General features: G+C 43.0%; 1 protein-coding gene across 1 annotated transcript; it reads right to left on the bottom strand.

Moving 5' to 3' along the window:
- Positions 1-7,639: 7,639 nt before the first annotated feature.
- On the bottom strand, positions 7,640-8,998 carry LOC133458816 (interferon-induced protein with tetratricopeptide repeats 3-like). The gene has a single exon (XM_061739017.1). It carries the CDS (start codon positions 8,996-8,998, stop codon positions 7,640-7,642), a length of 1,359 nt encoding a protein of 452 aa, XP_061595001.1.
- Between the last annotated feature and the right edge of the window lie 8,704 nt (positions 8,999-17,702).

Below are 17,702 nucleotides of genomic sequence, written 5' to 3'. Positions count from 1 at the left end.
ACCTGCTTCTGTGTGTATATTTGTGCCCATTTTGGAGCAAGTGATTCCATTTATCGTGAGATTTTATTTTGACAGGCACAATTTGTTCCTTCCTTCCTTTGTTGCATTGCGGGGGGAAAAGGCCGCTATGGTATGAATGAGCTAGTGGTAGAGACGGTAAAGGTTTACCATAAAAAGGGAAATAAAATGGTAACAGCAACAAAGAGTTGTATATTTTGGCGATCCCTCCGTGGAGAAACAAGGTTGGTGTGTGTTGTACGCTTATGGAGTTAACTGTTGCCCATCTGTTTATTGATTTGTAAAATGGAAACATGAATATGATTGTTTTTGTTTTCTTTATTTTACAAGTTTTCACATTGGTTTATGGAGCTGATTTTTCTGGAACAGCAATAAATATTAAAATCATCAGTTGAGTTTCTCACCATCTTTCGGAGGGTATGTGTGGCAGGGTGGAGGAGCAGCAATCACACAGGTCACAGGTGTGTCCCATCAACCTCTCCACCCTGCCTGCCTTGATAAGGCAGGGCTGCACAGCTGCTGCGAAGGGGAAGCTGCTGCTGATACTGCTGGTCTGCTGCTGGGAGAAGGTGCTTGCACGTGTGAGAGTGTTTGGTGAGAATAAACAGTTTCTGCACTAAACTCCGTGTCCTCCTCTATCCTGTCGGTCGGGCCCCCGTAGCACTCACCCTGCTACAGTATGCTACAGTGAGAATTTCGCCCAGCAAGGTACCATTGACAACTTTACCACATGGAACATCACTCTGCCTGTGAACTCCACAATCTAAGGGCACGGCGAGGCACACAATGGCGCTGCAGCATCGTATGTATGGTAAAGTGATGGTCAAGGTACGGTAAAGAACATAACTACAGTCAAAATGGATACCTTAAGGGATCAAATAAATAACCTACAGGCAGAAATTGAAGAAAATAGAGGCTCGCTAAAACAAAGAGCTGAAGAAGGCTCGTCAAGTCAGGAATTAAAGGAGCTAACTGAAACCAAAAGAAAAGAACTAGTTGAGCTTCAACACAAAATGGATGACACTGAGGAATTAAAGACATTACATCATTCAGAATGCAAAGGTGTACCCAGAGAGAAATGTCTTGTCCATCAAAGGTAAGAACAGAGTAAAAAGGAAAAGAGACTGCTTAGTGTTTATGAACAATGGAAAGTTCAAATTGGATCAATCAAGGGAAACTTGAGAAGAAAAACGCATCAGATATGGAACTGGCTAAAATGGCAGACACCATTGAAAATGGAAAAGATGACATCACCCAGAGTGACAGCACTTCATTGAGTGAGAAGTAAGTGATGAATTACAACTAAACACTTTCCCTGTACAACTGAAACTCACGACTGTGATGGGAGAGAGCGTGATAATGAAAAGTTAAAGAGTAGATGGACTCCGTGTCAGAGGCTATAATTCAGGTGTTTGTATTGACCTTCTTCCCTCATAAACAAAAAACTGCATACCTTCGAACCGTGATCACATACCTACCCATCAAACAGCACAGCAATGGCCTCACCTAGCAGCAATCGCATACCAGATGCCAACTCTTCTGAGCTGTGATGTAGGACTCCTAATTGGGTTTAATTGTCCCAGAGCTATAAAACCCATAAAGTGATTGATGGAACGGACAATTGGCCCAACAACGTGGTTACAGATTTACCTGACAACTAAAGGCTAGTTGAAATCAGTCACAAGGCACAAGCATAAATGAACACCTGTTTCCAGGGCCAGACATGATCAATAACCTAACAGGCATTCTCATAAGGTTCAGACAACATCCCATTGCTCTTCTATGTGATATATATAACTGTGATGTAGGACTCCTCATTTGGTTTAACTGTCCCTGAGCTGTAAAACCCAGACAAATAATTGATGGAACAGACAATAAGTCCAACGCTGTTGTTACAGATTTAGGGTGGACCATTGTGGGCTACTCAACCCCTTGCCCTAATGAAAGACAATCCAGCCAGTATCACAAAGTTACAGTAAAGGAACTCCCTTTCAGTAACACCAATGAATGTGATAAGCATCCTGGAGTCAGACTTTAATGACACCAAAGGAGATGGCAAAACTGTCTCACAGGAGGATCTTATGTTCTTGGACAAACTCAGAGATGCTTTACAGAAAAATGCTCAGGGAAATTATGAGATGCCTCTTCCCATTTTAAAAAAGACCATCCCTACCTGACAACTAAAGGCTCGCTGAAATCAGGCTCAGTCATCTACGGCGGAAGTTCAGCAGGGATGAGAAATACAAAGGGGACTACACAAAGTACATAAATTAAATCATAAAGAGGGCTGACGTGGAAGAGATGCCTACAGATGGAGCTAGAGGTGAACAATGGTATATTCCACATCATAGCATCCATCACCCTCAGACGCCAACAAACTGCTTGTCGTGTTCGACTGCTCTGCAAAATACTGCGGCACAAGCCTAAATGAACACCTGTTTCCAGAGCCAGACATGATCACTAACCTAACAGGCATTCTCATAAACTTCAGACAATATCCCAATGCTCTTCTATTTGATACCGTATGAAAGTACACCTTTTCGGTGCTGTGTCGTACCCTGGGTATGCAAACTATGGACTAAAATATCTAGCCAGAGAACATGACCATTCACATCCAGTAAGAACTCAATTCGTTGCAAAGGACTTTTATGTGGATGATGGAGTCACAAGTGCTGACACTGTGGAAAAGCCAATTCAGTTGGCACAGGAGGAGAGAGAAATATGCACTAAAGGTGGTGTTGGTATCCACAAATGTTTTCGTCAAAAAATCAACCTGTATTACAGAGCCAACCCCCATCAGAGTGTTGGGCCACAGTCCTCTGTGAACATGGGAGACCTCAGTTTCAACTTTGAGGCCTAACTCTGAGACCAGTCTCAATTTTAAGACCGCATTGTCTCAATTGTTGACTGCATGGTCTTAAAACAAAGGAATATAAAGAATGACTTGCTTGCTGGGCTTTGGGGGTTATTGCACTTCGGGGCAATAAAAGGGGTAGTATGAAAGTGACGCGAGGACAGTGCATTGGTCAGCTCCGCTGGTGGTTAAATAGCAGTGGCCTCCCGAACCTCGCGCTCATTTCTACCAAGCTTCCAAGCTCTTCCACGGAGCTCTCTGTGAGCTACAAATGCTACATGCTCATCAACACGTACACAAGAAGAGCAGGGAAAAGAGCCGCTCTTCACCAGGACCCCCTGCGGAGTGTAACCATCCAGCTGTTCACCAAGGAACGCCGGTCTGCAACAAATCTCACTCTCTCTGACTTTCTTCACCGCAAGGGAAACATCCACGGTCCTTACGTTTTCCTGCGTTACAACAGATTGACCTGCAAAAGTTCCAACGCTTCGACGAGCGGAACGGGGACCTGTGCGCAACGAGACGACGTGACCAGGCAACTACCCCAGGAAATGGGGCACAGTCCGATTGCCAGCGACTCTGCTTTCTCCATCTCTGTGAGACACAGGGAGAGAGAGTGTCATGGTTTCTCAGTTGGGGATATGTTTTTTACATGATCACTCACTGTCCTGTCATTCCAGATCCTGCCACCCTCATCAGCCAGACAATTTACTCATTCTCCTCACCTGTGCTACCCCGCCCATCTCCACACACAGTTTCCATGGTCATCAGTTCCCATTTATATACCGGCCCACTTCCACATGCCGGCTGCCAGATTGTCTAGTGTTCATGCCTAGCTTTCCAGCGTACCTGAGTCTGTCTGTTTCTGCCTGCCTGCTACTTTGCCTGATTCCCGGTTTTTGGATTTTTGCCTGCCCCCTTTGGATTTGTCTGCCTGATCTGCCTGTCTGCCCGGTTTTTGACTCCTGCCAACGTTTGACCTGATTAAAGCCTTTTGGACTCTGATACTCTGTTTGGTGTTGTGCTTTTGGGTTCTCTGTCTTTTGAGCCGTGACAGTGAGAGGACAGGGGAGCCGCTCACAGCTGAACCACCGGTGGAGCGTAAAAATCAGCAACCTGTGGGCCGCGGCCAGAACCACGAGTTCCACAACCACCAGGATGCCGCCGACTACCTCCAGGGCATCTCAACGTAAAAGGCTTGTGTCTGGGCAGAGTTAGTTTTAAGTGATTAGCGTTGAGTGTGTTTGCTGTTGTTTTGTTTGCTTATTACTGTGTAATGCACCGAAGGTCTCTGAAGCGCACAGACGGTTTTTACGTTTTTATTATTATGTTGTTACGGGCCCTTGTAAGTGGACCAATATAACATGTTTCCTCACTACCAAAGCGGTTCGTGCTCCTGTTTCCCCGTCAAAAGCTTAGCGCGAGTGTTGTGGATTTTGCTCCTCACATTGGCTCCTGAGTAGGAAACAATAAAGACAAAGACAGAACAATAAAGGTACCGGTGGTCAGAGATCATGCCAATTTCCTTCCCTCCTTACTAACCCACACGGACAAGTTAGTATCCCGGCCATCAAGCCTCCAATACTTTCATTTACTGATGGTTGGAGGAAACTTCCCCCCCGCAGTTTTGAAGAGTGTGCATCCACTATCTCTCTTTGAGGTCTTAGGTGACGCGCCGTTGTCCGCCATTTTCATTTTGGTCCATGTTACGTGATGTTGTCTTGACACACACACACACACACACACACACACACACACACACACACACACACACACACACACACACACACACACACACACACACACACACACACACATACACACTGACACACACTGAATTTGTGTTTAATGTTAGTTAGTTGTTGTTTATGTGTAGTTTAGGCACTGGAATTTATCCCAAGTTATGTTTCATTATCTTTTAACACTTGTGTAAATAAATTCTGATTCATTTGAATGCGAGAAGTTTTTTGTGTTTATTTTATACATATTTGTCACAGCTGCCGGTTGCTAAGGTCTGTGCTCGGACTCCTTCCTTCACTGTAACGCCACCCCTGGCAAGAGGCTGGCACGTATGGAAGAACAGCTACTTTGAAAGTGATTTTGCTGTTTAGTTATTATTTCCTGATAAAGTCAGTTGGTGCCCCATTTTGATTGATTCATTTTTATAAGCCATTTTCTTTATTGATTATTAATAACTATTGTAATAACTGAACCAGCACTGGAGGTCGGCAGAGGAACTGAAATGATTCTTGATTTCCGGGTTTGATTCTGACTAACAAACTGGAACTACGGAAGTGGTATTTCTTTTTTGTATAGATATCTTTATTGAGGGCATAAAAAAAAAATTAATATTTACAATAACAATATAATTATCAATATTTCTCTCCCTTTTTTTTTTACTTTTCATAACATTAATTAAACCAAAATAAATAAATAATAATAATAATAAAAAAAAATAAAAAATGTAAATAAAAAACAACAACACACCCCTCTCCCCTTCCCTCCCTCATATGGTCAATAGATTACATCATTCAAAATTATTTAACATATGTCTATCAATACTAGAACAAAAATGAATAATAAATTAAATAATCAAGTCCTGTGAAAACAAATTCATTAACATAGTAGATGATTCAGATCATTAGTCCATTAAAAGCAAAAAATCCAAAAAAGGTCCCCAAATAAGGTCAAAGTCTCTAGTTTTTTTTCTAACGGAATACAATATTTTTTCTGGAGTACAGTATGATCCAAGTTCATTGATCCACTGTTTGGGTCCTGGGGGGTTTTCCGATTTCCAGTTTTTTAAAATACAATTTTTTGCTGCGGTGCCTGCAAGCAGAATGAAATACTTTTTATGATAGGTTATATTTAATGAACTAATATCTCCCAGTATCCAAACTTTAGGATCAAGAATATGGGATTTTAAAATGTCAGAAATTGTTTTGATGACGTATTTCCAGAAAGCATCTATAATCGGACAGTTCCAGAGCATATGGAGCAGATTTCCAGTATTTATTTTGCATCTTTGGCACATGGCAGAGACCGCACTATTAAATTTATTTAATTTGTAGGGAGTGTAGTAAATTTGATGTAAAATATTGAATTGAATTTGTCTGTGTTTGGTGGATATTAACATAGTGTGTGTTTTTTCTAAAAGAGTATACCAATCCTTGTCCTCATATGAACATTCCAGGTCTGTTTCCCATTTTTGTTTCATTGGAGGTCTGTGATATAGTGGTAGGTTATTGATAAGAATATTATAGATTACAGATGTTATTCCTTTTATAGATGTGATTTTGTTATCAAGCAATTGCTTTTCCAATGGAGATGTTACAGGTTTATTGGGGAATGTGTCAAGCGATTGATTTTTGATCCAGTCTCTTATTTGAAAATGCTTAAACAAATTATGTGTTGATAAGTCAAATAATTCAGATAGTTGAGAAAAGCTGGCGAATAAATCATTAATATATAAATCATCAATTGTTTTGATACCTTTTTCAGTCCAACTTTGTAGAGTTCTGTCAGCAATATGACTTGAAATGTTAGGATTGTTGATAAGAGGAGTATTCAAAAGTAAACATGTATTTAAGTTCAATAATGTGTGAGAGTCCTGCCATGCGCCAAATGTGCTAGAAATAATTTAATTTGTTGTGATCTTAGCCAGTTTCTTCATGGAGCCCAAGTAGGGGATAGACGTTAATGGGATAGTTTTCATTTCATTTTTCTCTATTGAGACCCATCTCAAATCACTGTTGTTTGAGTGCAGCCAAATCCACAGTGGACGAGCCTGAGATGCTAGGTAATACAGTCTAAAATTTGGAAGATTTAATCCACCTTTAGCATATGGAGCCTGAAGGGTAAGAAGTTTAACCCTTGGGGTTTTCTTTTTCCATAGATATGAGGATATAGCTTTGTTAATATGTTTGAAAAAATCTATGGGGATTTTGAAAGGAATACAATGAAATAAATAAATTAATTTAGGTAGTACGCTCATTTTGATTGTACTGACTCTTCCAATTAATGACAATGGTAAATCCATCCACCTCTGGAGTTCTGAAGTTGTATTTCTTAATGATGGATTTAATGGTAACCAACGGTAACCCGACGATCATCTGGTGGGAGATGTCACCAAGTGGTTACAGAGGTGGGCTTGGGCTGGCGGGCACCAGGTTCAAGCCCCCGGCATGACAACAGGTGAACCACCATGGGCCCCTAAACTGCTCCTCGGGTGCAGCCCACTGGTGGTAGCATAACTTGTGTAACTAATGTAACTAGCATAGCATAACTCGTGTAACTAGTGTAGCGTACTTTGTATAACTAATGTAACTAGTGTAGGGTAACTCATGTAACTAGCGTAGCATAATTCATGATGGCTTAAAAGCAGAGAACTAATTTCAGTGTGTTTCGTGAGACATATACTGACAAATAAAGAGTAATATTTTCTTTTATTTAATGTGTTTAGTTGTGGCTCAAATGCACCATTTTGTGTGGTGATTATTTGGACATGGCAGTAACATTTATGTACTATTTATCGATCGATCGAATTATCAAAAAAATGAGCTCTTACTTGTGAGTTTAAAAACTTTATTCAAACATGTTTAAATCACTGAAACATACTTTTATGCAACAAATGCATTTTCTGGTAGCAGGTGAATTAAAAAGCCAAATATCTCTTCTCTAATCTGAACATTAATTAAACTCATCTTTTAACGAGTATTTGCAATTATGAGAAACACACGTTATTGTTTTCCAGCTGTTGTTGAAAGCTCACTCAGGCTGGTCCCCCTGCAGTGTTTCCAGGAACTTCCGTATTTCTCCACACCTCCAGTTGTTGCCTTGCTTGCTGATCCTCTTCAGCTTACTGATGCTGCTCTGCCTGATGGAGGATTCCACAGGGATCTCTGCTGTCTTCATGTGGTAGTCGATGGACTTGTTCGGCTCCCGCCGGTTAAAGTGTAAGTAACTGGCATAGCGGTTGTAGACCAGCTGCTTATCTGCAGGTTCCAGGTCCAGATTTAGCAGCTCCTGGTAAATCTGATATGCTCTCGGTGGATCCCCGCTTATTTTTGCACATATGTTTGCAAGGTCGAGCTTCTTCTCGAGGGAACGGCCATCAGGATAAAGAGCGATCGCCTGCTCATGCAGGCTTATAGCTCTTTCCATCATGCTTTTAGATGGGTTTGGACGACTCTCCATGAAGGAAAGGATTCTCCATCTGTAGCAGTGTGCGGCACACACTTTCAGGTGTCGATTATCAGGATGATTCCTCAGGACCCTCTCTGCCAAATCGATGGCCTGGTCAAGGTCGCCCAGCTGTCTGTACACCTTGAGCAGAACATTGATGCCGCTGTTTCTGCTGACAGGGTTCAGTAAGATCTTTTCCTCCAGCTTGTGAGCTTCATCGTTGACTTGGTCTCCTCTTTTGGCTCTTATGAGCAGCTCCAGGGCAGCGAGGTACGTGTTATCTGGATCCAGCTCCCTGGCCTCCCTCATCTCCTCCCAGATGTCCTGATCCAGGTCCGTGTTGCTGTACTTGTGAGCGTTCACCCTCCCAATAACACAGCTGGTCCTCCAGTGCACCATGTTCGGCTGCATCTCCAATGCCCTCTGGAAGTAATTTGCAGCCTGCCGCCTCTTGTCTTTGTCAAACTTCATCAGGGTCCAGGCCTTCTCTGCACAGATCTCCGGGTGGAGCTCGTCCTGGGATGGAGACGGTTGTTCCCTCAGCAGAGCATCAACTTTTGACAGGTAATCCTGACTCTGTTCGTCTTCTCCCAGAAGGTGGTGCAGCCAGGCCAGATTCCCAAAGTTCACCACCAACCAGAGACCTTCATCCACGTTCTTCAGCTGTCGGAAGGTCCCGGTGGCCCTGGTGAGGAAACGCTGGGCCTTTTCTTCATCACCAAGCTTATACCAGATGAAACCCTGCAGGTTGTAAATATGACCCAGCCAGAGGTTTCCCTCCTCGGTGCCGATGTCCTCCAGCATGTCCCTTTTAGTGATCAGTCTGGAACGGTTGGAGTCCAGGTCCCAGGTGAAGTGGCACTCCAGATCCTTCAGTCTGGACTCCAACGTGGACGGGTCCTGAGCAGCACTGAAGGGTAGACATTTAAAAATGTCAAACATCAGGCAGAGTCACACAATCTGTTCTGAAACCTCGAGAGAAGAATGGAAGAAGGAGCTTAAAAGAGAAGCAAGGCAGGGGTGAAATAAGGATGCATGGAGGAAACAGTGAAGTAAGGAGGGATGAATGAACGGGTGGGTGCTGACCAGGGCACCACCAGTGTTGTGTACAGATTTACAGTGGTGACTGAATGTTTGGAGGTGAGGGTTTACAGAAGCGGCATCTTACTGTCGTCATGACAACAGAAAGCAACATCCAGGATCAACACTGTTCAAGCACAAAAGGAGAAGATTACATCCATGTAATTTAATTAGTTTCATCTGGAAACACATGCACACACATGCAAACACAAGCCGAGGTCACTGAGGTGGTTCATAAGCTCCTCAGTGGCACCAGGGGTGGATGAGATTCGCCCTGAGTACCTCAAGTCTCTGGATGTCGTAGGGCTGCCTTGGTTGACACGCCTCTGCGACATTGCATGGAGGAAGGGGACAGTACCGCTGGAGTGGCAAACCGGGGTGGTGGTCCCTCTGTTTAAAAAGGGGGACCGGAGAGTGTGTTCCAACTACAGGGGGATCACACTTCTCAGCCTCCCCGGGAAAGTCTACGCCAGGGTACTGGAGAGGAGAATACGGACGATAGTTGAACCTCGGATTCAGGAGGAACAATGCGTTTTTTTCGTCCCGGTCGTGGAACACTGGACCAGCTCTATACCCTCCGCAGAGTGCTCGAGGGTTCATGGGAATTTGCCCAACCAGTCTACATGTGTTTTGTGGATCTGGAGAAGGCATTTGACCGTGTCCCTCGTGCCATTCTGTGGGGGGTGCTCGGTGAGTATGGAGTCCGGGGCCCTCTATTAAGGGCTGTCCGGTCTCTGTATGATCGGAGCAGGAGTTTGGTTCGCATTGCCGGCAGTAGATCAGACTTGTTCCCGGTGCATGTTGGACTCCGGCAGGGCTGCCCTTTGGTCCTGTTCATCATTTTTATGGACAGGATTTCTAGGCGCAGCCAGGGGCCGGAGGGGATCCGGTTTGGGAACCACAGGATTTTATCTCTGCTTTTTGCAGATGATGTTGTCCTGTTGGCTTCATCAGACCGGAACCTCCAGCATGTGCTGGGGCCGTTTGAGGCCGAGTGCGACGCGGCATGGGTGAGAATCAGCACCTCCAAAACCGAGGCCATGGTTCTCCACCGGAAAAGGGTGGCATGCCTTCTCCGGGTGGGTGGAGAAGTCCTGCCTCAGGTGGATACAAGCGGCCGAGATGAGTTTCCTCCGCAGGGTGGCTGGACGCTCCCTTAGAGATAGGGTGAGGAGTTCGAACACCCCGGAGGAGCTCAGAGTCGAACCGCTGCTCCTTCACATTGAGAGGAGTCAGCTGAGGTGGCTTGGGCATCTGTACCGGATCCTCCTGGACGCCTCCCAAGGGAGGTGTTCCAGGCATGTCCCACCGGGAGGAGACCCCGGGGAAGACCCAGGACACGCTGGAGAGACTATGTCTCTCGGCTGGCCTGGGAACGTCTCTGACTCCCCCCGGAGGAGCTGGAGGAAGAGCTGGAGGAAGTGTCTGGGGTGAAGGAAGTCAGGGCATCCCTAATAAGGCTGCTGCCCCCGCGACCCGGGAACGGATAAGCGGAAGAAGATGGATGGATGGATGGATGGATGGATGGATGGATGGATGGATGGATGGATGGATGGATGGATGGATGGATGGATGGATGGAAACACATGAGTTCAGATCTAATTTCTGGTCCATGTGAAACTGATACTCAGCAGCCATTGGCTCCTCTGTGTTGGGCCACAGTCCTACGTGAACTGCTGGTGGTTAAATAACAGGGGCTTCCTGAACCTCGCTCTCTTATCTTCCAACCTTCCAAGGCCTTCCACGGACCTCTCTGTGAGCTCCAAATGCTACATGCTCGTCATCACAGAGACAAGGAGAACAGGGAAAAGAGACGCTTTTCACCAGGACCCCCTGTGGAGCGTAACTATCCAGCTGTTCACCAAGGAACGCTGGTCTGCAACAAATCTCACTCTCTCCGACTTTCTTCACTACAAGAGAAACGTCCATGGTCTTTACGTTTTGTAAGGATGACACTTCATCTCCGATCAGTGTGACTAGCATCAGCCGAGGATCCATCCTGCAACCTGCACTTGTGAAAGCCCACTGGTTACCAAAAGTCAACACCCGCGTTACAATGGATATACCTGCAAAAGCTCCGACGTTTGGATGAGCGGAACGGGGACCCATGCGCAACGAGACGAAGTGCCTAGGCTACGACGACCAGGAAAAAGGGGACAGCCCGGCTGCCAGTGACGCTGCTTTCTCCGTCTCCGAGAGACACAGGGAGAGAGAGAGAGGACAAGGGAGCCGCTCACAGCTGAACAACCGGCACAGCGTAAAAAATCAGCAACCTGTGGACCGGGACCAGGACCACGAGTTCAGGAACCACCAGGACACCGCCGACTACCTCCAGGGCATCTCAAAGTAAAAGGCTTGTGGCCTACCGAACTCATTACCGAAGTGGTTCGTGCTCCTGTTTCCCCGTCAAAAACTTAAAGCAAGTGTAGTGGCTTTTGTTCCTCACACTCGCTCCTGAGTGGGAAACAAGGGAACCATAAAAGTACCAGTGGTGAGAGATCGCGCCAGTTTTCCACCTCTCCCCATGACTCTGCCAAGGATAAAGTGGGTATAGAAAATGGATGGATGGATGGAAAAATATGTTTAGTGTCCAAAAATCTAAAATGTCACTGTTTGATCGGAAGTAAACTCCCTGGATTGTATAAGCTCAGAGTTGACACTATTTGTGATGTTTTTGATGTTGATTGGACAAAGTATAACAGAAATATGATCAACGGTTATGATTTCATATTTTCAAAAATATAGAGTGATAAAGTTCTTATTAGACCCTATGTTGCAGTGTATGACAATTCTGCCTTTGTGACAGAGATCTGATCCTTAAATCTCTCCTCGATACGATACGATACACGATCTTGAGGTCACGATAACGATACGATACAATATTATAGCAGTATTTTTTAACAACCTTAAATGAAGAACATATGACTGGAAAAAATTGTCTTTTATTTGAAAGACACTAAGTACAAAACAATACTGTGCGTTTGCCCTAGTGTTACAGTTTGTAATGCTTTATAACTGTTTAAGTTTTAAAGAGAAAGCCAGGCCAACCATTTTCCACTAACTGAACTAAAAGTAAATGTCAGGTTTGCATTATGCATCTTCAGTTTCAGACAAGTACAAATATTTTGCCACAAACTGAATAGTTTCTCTCATGTATGATTTGACTTTTTTTCTTTTCCAGAAATTTAACAACTAAAATTAAATAAATAATAAGGCTGGGACTTTAGCACCTTAATTTCGATTAATTAATTACAGAAAAAATAGCGCACTAGAATTAGTGTCTCACTACACAGGTTGAGCGCAGAGAGGAGGACGCAGAGATAGAGGAACCAACCAAAGACGCCGGCCAATGAATCATTCATACCACAACAAAGGCCACACGTCACACTTCTCAATCAAAGACAATGGGAACTGCTCCTATTGTGGTGAGCCAAATCAGAGCATCCCAACCTAATCTTATCCTGCCTACGGTAACCCCATCATGTAAGCACATGGAAATCCAACAAACATGTGTTTACCTGTCTCTGAGCCTACTATAGGGTTTATAGGCCCTTTACTGAAAGCATGTCAAACTAATCCTTAACCCTTTCTGAAACTCCTCTCCCTAACTCTGATCTTGTTTTTTCACTGACGGCTTTGCTTATAGAGAAAATGGAATACCATACGCAGGTTATGCAATTTGTGATAATTCTTAATTGTTGAAAGCGCCGCCTTGCCCTCCTCCAGCTCTGCCCAAGTAGCTGAATTGTATGCACTGATGAGAGCCTGTCAACTAGGAAAAGGTAAAACTGTTACAATCGATACAGATTCCAGATATGCTTTTGGTTGTGTACACGACTTTATATATTGTGGGCAAACCGAGGATTTATCACATCCTCGGGGACACCCGTTAAACGTGGTAAATTGATTGGTGAACTGTTAGAAGCATGTCAACTACCTTCATCTATTGCTGTTGTTAAATGTGAAGCCCACACCAAATCCAAAGATCCTGTTTCACAGAAGCCGCCAAATTTGGCTTACCTGTCCATGTAAAGCTCTAACCTTCTAACGACCTGGCTTTTCCTAATGATGTAGCCCTCTTACAAGAGACTACTGATGTGAAGAAGCACAGATTGGGGCTTTCCCATGGTTGTAAAAATGTGAATAATTTGTGGGTCAGCAATGACGGCTGCATTGTGACACCCACATCCTTATTCCCGTGACTAGCACGCATGTCACATAGTTTGTCACATGTGAGCAAAGGGGGAATGTGTCAGATAGTGTTGAAAGACTGGTATGCTCCAAGATTTACATCCTATGCAAAAAATATTGCGAACATTGTCAACACATCCCCCCCACGGGGACCTTTTGAAGCTCTACAAATAGACTTTATACATATGCCAATATGTGAGGGATATGAAAATGTTCTTGTATGTGTAGATAATTTTTTTAAACTGGACTTAAATTGACAATGTTGTTGCCTTTGGTCCTAATGTCAATGAGGTCAACACCCATTAGGAAGCACAAACTCAAACCTCATGAAATGAGACCTATGTCTATACCAAGCAATTCAGTTCTATGTATGAAGAAGATGGACCTCGATGCCATGGATGAATCCATGATATCATTTTGCTCTGCTCTAACCTCTGCCGTTCAGTCAATCCACAGAAAAGTAAAAGCTGTCCAGTCTCGTCCTAGTGGCAAACCATGCCATAACATCCGACTCGGGGACTGGGTCTGAGTCAGAGAGTTCTGACAGAAAAACGCCCTGAAACCTCGCTGGTCCAAACCTCAACACGTCCTGCTCACCACCAACACTGCAGTCAAGTATGAGGGGCGCCAAACCTGGATCCACGCATCCCACTGTAAGAAAACAACTCCTCCGCCATGCACCAGAAATCAGCCGATTCCCTCTTCTTCCGGTGGATCCTCGTCCTCACCACCGTCTGAGCCATTGAAAGGAGTAGCGCAGGCCGCAGAGGCCCAGAAGCAGACGCATTGTACACGCCAAGACACTCACATCTGTCACAGGAACAAGACAGAGAAACCTACAAATACCACAAACGAGACAATTATACTGTGATAAACTTAACCATTCACCTAGGAACATCAAAATGTGTGCCAAAACATTACATACCCTTGTCACCACTGGTTTGTTTGACTGGTTTAAAGAACAGTTAGGATTTGCTTTGCTTGGGTTTGGATTCCTAACTGTTATTTGGCTTCTGATCACATGTCTCAGGTTCACTTGCAAAATATGTATCACTCAAACTACCACTAAAATTATGTACTCCACTGTAACTCAAAAAACAAATTGTGAATTGATGAGGCATTGTGACACCGTGGCTGACCTGAAACTCCAGCTTCCTACCCCCTGCAGGGGCGACACCTTGGAAGTAGCTTCAACACAGACTTGAACCACGGGAATGCCATGTGATGAAGTTCCTGACTGACTGATATGTTAATACCAACTCATTTGGCCACAGACTTGAATCACAAGAACACCCTATGGGGTAATTTACAACTTAGTGACAGTCATGCCAAATGCCCGATTACGGCATTTGGCCACAGATCACATCTGACTGTAAATGGTTTTTGTCTCTCACTTGGCTTGTTTATTCCTGCCCTGATCTGTGTAGGTCTTCTCACCACTGGCTTACTGAATAAAACTCACTACACCACAGCGGACTTCTGAACTGGTTTTGATAATATTTTTCAACATTACAAATTGCCTCTACAACTTGTGGACTAACTCAAGTCATGAATAAACGTACTAGAATATGTGTAAAACAAGATGGTTCTAAAACAGCCAAATGCATAGATCATATCTTTACAAATTCCCCAGAGCTATGCAGTAGTATTTTGTCTCTGCCCATAGCGACCATAATCTAGTTATAATGGTGAGAAACATTAAAGTAGGTAAACCTGGACCCAAAACGGTGCTGAAAAGATCATACAGTATGTTTTATCAAGAGGTATTTGTTAAAGAGGTGAAAGAAGTATGCTGGTTGGAAGTATTTGAAGCCAATAATCCAGAAATGGCCCTGACTAAGTTTAATAAATTATTTTTTCCACTTGTGGAAAAACATGCACCATTAAAAAGGTTCACTGTCAGGAATACAATCACACATTGGTTAGACAATGAACTCAAAGAGGCTATGAAAATGAGAGATCTAATGAAAAAAACTGCAATTATAACAGGTAGCAAATTTGACTGTGATCTATATAAGAAAAAAAGAAACTGTGTTACCAAACTAAACAGGAAAAAGAGGAAATTATATTTTGAGAATCGAGTAAAGGAAGTGGGAAATGATAGTAAAAAACTATGGAAGGTATTAAATGAACTGACAGGTAGGAAAGATAAAAACAATCCAGCTTTTCTGGAAAAGGATGGTGAGTTCATTACTAAGCCCAGTGACATTGCCAAATTGGAATGATTATTTTATAAGCAAAGTAGTGAATCTAAAAGAAAGTATGACTAATCTAGGTAATGATATATCTCATCTATTAATAAGAAATAAAATTATGAAAAATAGAAATTCTAAGTTCAAACTGGTAAATGTTAACACGGACAAGGTAATTGAACTATTGAAAAAGGGCAAAGAAAAACCACCTGGTCTTGATGGCCTAGACAGCAGGCTTCTGAGGGTGGTTGCTGATGACATTGCTCCAGCGTTGGTTCACAGCATAAACTTAAGTTTTACATGCGGCACATGTCCTCTTGCCTGGAAGCAAGCAAAAATAGTTCCACTAACAAAAAATAAGAGACTACCTTTTTCTGGCTCAAATAGTCGTCCAATAAGTCTGCTACCGATACTTTGAAAGATGATGGAAAAAATTGCGTATGAACAAATCAATAACTATTTATCAGATAATGAAATAATCACTACTTCACAACATCCATATAGAAAGGCTCACTCCACGGTCATGTCTGATGATTGGCTTAGGGAAATTGAAATGAAAAACATGATTGGTGCTGTATTTCTAGACTTTTCAGCGGCTTTTGACATTATAGATCATAACATATTACTAGAAAAACTGGCTTGTTATGGCTTTGAGCAATCTGCAAACAAGCTAGCCCTAAATTTATCAAAGTCCAACTGTATGATTATGGGGTCAAATCATAATATTGATAAGAATCCGGTTTTGTATATCAAGGTCAATGACATCACGATAAAACAAGTGCATGAAAGCAAACTTCTGGAGTAACAGTAGACAACAAACTTTCATGGAAAAAACATATTTCTAATATCATTGCAAAGATGGGGAGGGGTATATTTATTGTAAGAAGACATGAATCCTATATGAATCATAGGATTTTAAAAACAGCTATTCAATCACTTATATTATCAAACCTTGACTATTTCCCAGCAGTTTGGTCCAGTGCTAATGGTGAAATGTTGAATGCTTATATACAAAACAGAGCTGCCCGCACTATTCTCAAGTGCGACAATAGGAAAAATATCATCTCAATGCACAAGAAACTCAACTGGTTATTGGTCAAAGACAGACTCATATACTCACTGTTGATTGTGATAAGAAACATATCTGTTTTAAAAAAGCCATATGATTTGTTTAAAAACCTCTCTTTTAGTGCAGAAAATCACTGTCACAACACTAGACATGCAACTGTTGGAAATTTTACAATACCTAAGGTTAGATCTAATGCCATCAAACGTACAGTCCTGTATAGAGGAATGAAAGAATGGAATTATTTATCCAATCATGTAAAACTCTCTGTTAACAATAATCAATTCAGAATACTACTTAAACAGCATCCCCGCCGGTGGGGGGGGCGCGGGTGTCTTATCAGGGCCGGCTTTGCTGGTCCTGCCTCCTGGCTTCGGCCTCCGCTCCCCCTCCTTCCCCCCCTACACGATTCATATGCCCATAGGCAGGGGCGGGGGGTCCGGGTCGTGGGGGGCATTGTCCCGCGTGGCCCCCACTCCCCGCCTCACGGTTTTAACAGCAAGTAATGGTTTCGGTATGTAATAGAGTTGTGTATGTAATATGATTGTTTTGGTACGTGAGATATAATGGTATTATTGCATAATAGTGTGTGTGTGTGTGTGAATATAATATAGAATTTACTTGGAATATTAGATATGATAGGCTATTATATAATATGTTTTTTTTTGCTCTTGTTCTGTATTTTTTTGTTTTTTTTCAAGTTCTTTTCTCTATTTGTTTTCTTTGTATTGCATTATTTTGTTAAGACCCCAGGAAGAATAGTCTCAGATTCTGCTGCAGCTAATGGGGATCTCAATAAACAATAAACGAACAATAAACTTCTGGTCCCTGTGGAACGGATAATCAGCAGCCATTGACTCATCTGTGGTTAAGGGCCGGGTTCTATTGACAGGTCAGTTGGTCTGTTCTTATTCTTCACTGCCAGCTCAGAAATTATCCTGCTGTAACAAGAAAAAACTGTTTTACATTTAGTGCATAACATCGTTTTTTTGGTGTTCTAATGGTTCAGTTTTTACACACACTCAGTGAACGCTGCAAAAAAGGATGCAAATAATCTGTTAACTGACGCAGGTAGCAGAGTCTTGTGGGAAATGGCAAAATTATTTTTGTTGTAAGC

The sequence above is a fragment of the Cololabis saira genome, chromosome 13, assembly GCF_033807715.1.
Source record: "Cololabis saira isolate AMF1-May2022 chromosome 13, fColSai1.1, whole genome shotgun sequence".
NCBI classification, from domain to species: domain Eukaryota; kingdom Metazoa; phylum Chordata; class Actinopteri; order Beloniformes; family Belonidae; genus Cololabis; species Cololabis saira.
Note: the sequence above shows the minus strand (reverse complement) of the source record. Positions and strands in the feature narration are given on the sequence as shown.

What these genes read in the sequence shown, in the direction of transcription:
- LOC133458816 (XM_061739017.1), bottom strand. Translation starts at nt 8,998, where the DNA reads ATGTTTGACATTTTTAAATGTCTACCCTTCAGTGCTGCTCAGGACCCG.